General features: G+C 68.0%; 1 protein-coding gene across 1 annotated transcript in view; it reads right to left on the reverse strand.

The window, feature by feature from the left end:
* The window catches only part of LOC102372581 (cGMP-dependent protein kinase egl-4-like), a 6,832-nt gene extending 4,252 nt beyond the window's left edge, over window positions 1-2,580 (reverse strand). Inside the window, exons 1-6 of the mRNA XM_025214123.1 lie at window positions 2,333-2,580; window positions 1,442-1,595; window positions 1,175-1,341; window positions 385-490; window positions 201-314; window positions 25-88 (exon numbers count right to left, since the gene is read on the reverse strand). Of these exons, the coding sequence (XP_025069908.1) occupies window positions 25-88; window positions 201-314; window positions 385-490; window positions 1,175-1,341; window positions 1,442-1,595; window positions 2,333-2,459 (732 nt within the window). The 5' untranslated portion in view covers window positions 2,460-2,580. The remainder of the gene's footprint in view (window positions 1-24; window positions 89-200; window positions 315-384; window positions 491-1,174; window positions 1,342-1,441; window positions 1,596-2,332) is intronic.
* Between the last annotated feature and the right edge of the window lie 52 nt (window positions 2,581-2,632).

Here is a 2,632-nt window from a genome sequence, read left to right on the forward strand (position 1 = left end):
CCCCAGCCCCAGCCCCACGCTCACCTCCTCCATGGCGTCGAGCAGCTTGGAGAGATGAGCATCCGACAGGCCCTGCAGCCACTGCGCCCTGGGGAGTGGCAGGGGCAGGGGCAGGGGGGATGTGTCCGGGCCCCTCCCCAGCCCCAAGGGCCCAGCCCAAAGCAGATCCCCCCTGCCCTCCGTGTCCGGCCCCCGCTTACTCTCGGAGGGAGCCCAGGATCTGGGCCCGGCGGCGCTTGGCGCTGCCAGTGACGATGGCGCGGTATCTCTGCCGGTCAAGGGCCCAGAGCCGCACAGGCGTCAGAGCTGCAGAGAGACGGGTCAGCGGGGCAGGGGCTGGGCACTGCCTGCCCCACCAGCCTGGCCCGGCTCGGCCCTACCTGTGTGGCGGTGCGCCGGCAATTGTAGAGCAGCGCCAGCTCCCCGAACACGTCCCCCGGGAGCAGCGTGCGGAGGCGGCGCCCACGCTGTGTCACACTCAGCTCCCCCTCTGCAACCAGAGCACAGGCGGGCAGATGGACGGATGCATGCACGGACCCCCTCCCCTTGCCAGCTGTCCACGACATGCACTTACAGGTGCAGATGGGCGTGCCTGCTCACATACCCACAGGCGTGCCCATACACACGTGTGCACCCAAACATGCCAACACGCACACCTGCCTGCATGCCATGCGCATGTGCATCTGGACATGCCTGCCAATAGGCACACACCTGCATGTTCCCAAGCACACGCACGTGCAGCTACAGACCTGCACAGGCACACATGCCTGCACATACCCATGCATGTGCATGTGCACCCAGACACACCTGCAGATACACATACCTGCATAAACCCGTGGACATGCATATGCAACCAGACACACTTGTACACAAGCATGCACATACCCATGCACATGTGTGTACAGCCAGACACACCTCCAAACAGGCACACAGGCCTGCATGCACCCATACACGTGAGTGTGCAGCCAAACACACACGTGTCTGCACATACCTATGCACACGCATGTGCAGGCAGGCCCACCTGCATACAGCCACATGCCTGCAAAAATGCATGCACACACACGTGCAGCCAGACACAGGCACACACGCCTGCACATACCCATGCACACGTATGAGGCCAGACAGCCATCAGGCACGCACATTGCCAAGCCAGTGCACGCCAGCCGCAGCTCACCTGCGACGATGTACATGGCGTGGCCCTCAGTGCCTTCGGCCAGCACGGTGTCACCGGGGCCGTGCTGGGCGGGCGTAAAGCTCTGCACCATGGCGTCCGTCTGGCCCTCGCCCAGGCGCCGCAGGAAGTCGTTCCGCTCCACGGCGCCGGCCAGGAGGCTCGTGTCCCTGGGGGGCAGGGCCCCGAGTCGACACTGAGCCCCGCAGGTGACCCCCGCTCTGCCCAAGGCCGGGGCCACCAGGACCCCTGGGGTCCAGCCGCACTTACCTGGGCGACTTGGGCACCTGGGGCAGCGGCAGGTCCCCGTCGCTGGAGACGGGCTCAGGCACAATGGGCCGCGCTCGGCTCTTCCTCCTTCCGCCCTCGTCCTCGCTCCTCCTGTGCTCACCCTCGCCATCACTGTCGCCCTCCAGCTCCTCTCCTGGCCCGAGGACAGAGACGGGCACTATGGGGACCTGCACCTTTCTGGGGCCCTGGCAGGGGCTGAGGCTCGTGGTATGTGGTGCTGAGCCCAGGCGCCGCGGCCCTGAGGGCAGCAGACGGCACCAGGGCCTGGGCAGCGGGTGCTTCTCGGTGGTGCCCACGAGAGGGTGGCGAGAGGCCAGGCCGCAGCCAGGACCCAGGGCCAAACCCAGGCAGGGCAGGCCGCGCAGGGACAAGGAAGCACCCAGGCCGTACCAGGCGAGGCTCACGGTGGAGCTGAGTCCAGGTGACCCCTGCACTGGGCTGAGTGCCACGAGCCACCACAGCGCCCAGCGAGAGCCGCTCCTGGCCCGTCAAGCCACGGGGCCGTGAGCATGGGCAGGCAGTGCAGCGAGGCCTGCCCTGGGTTGGGCTTGGCCCCACGTCCCGGCTGCGGCCTGGTTTCTCGTCAGGGCCCCGTAGTGCTGAGGCCCGCCAGACCCCTCTCATGAGCACCGACCCCAATGACATGCTTAGTACACGGCGCACGTCCTGCGCGGGGAACTGCACCTTTCAGCAGCTCTGGACAGAGCCCGCCGGGGCTGATCTGCGACACCACTGACGCCGAACCTGCCATGTGCCGGTGCGATCGCTGAGCACCACAGCCGCCAAGCTGCAGCCCACCCCCATCGACTGTGCTGGGGACGGGGGGACCCCACCATGACCTGGCTGGAAAGCCCCGTGCGGGCCCCTTACCCTGCTCCGGCGAGCCGTGAGTCCGTGCCACGCTCTGCAGAAACGCCCGCTCCTCCTGCAGCCGCAGCTCGCGCAGCTGGTGGTCCATCCCTTCCCCCGGCGCTGCAAGGGACAGATGGACGGGCATCAGCCTCAGCGGGGCCGTGCACGCCGGGGGGGCGCTGCCTGTGATGCCGCACGGCACGGCACGGCACCGCGGAGGCTCGGCCACCCCCGAGCCGGGCTGGGATTGCAGCTGCCACGGCCTGTCTAACCGTCGGCACGGACTGGGGCTGGGGCGGGGGGCCGACCGGGCCGGGG

The sequence above is a fragment of the Alligator sinensis genome, unplaced genomic scaffold (assembly GCF_000455745.1).
Source record: "Alligator sinensis unplaced genomic scaffold, ASM45574v1 scaffold8_1, whole genome shotgun sequence".
Classification (NCBI taxonomy): domain Eukaryota; kingdom Metazoa; phylum Chordata; order Crocodylia; family Alligatoridae; genus Alligator; species Alligator sinensis.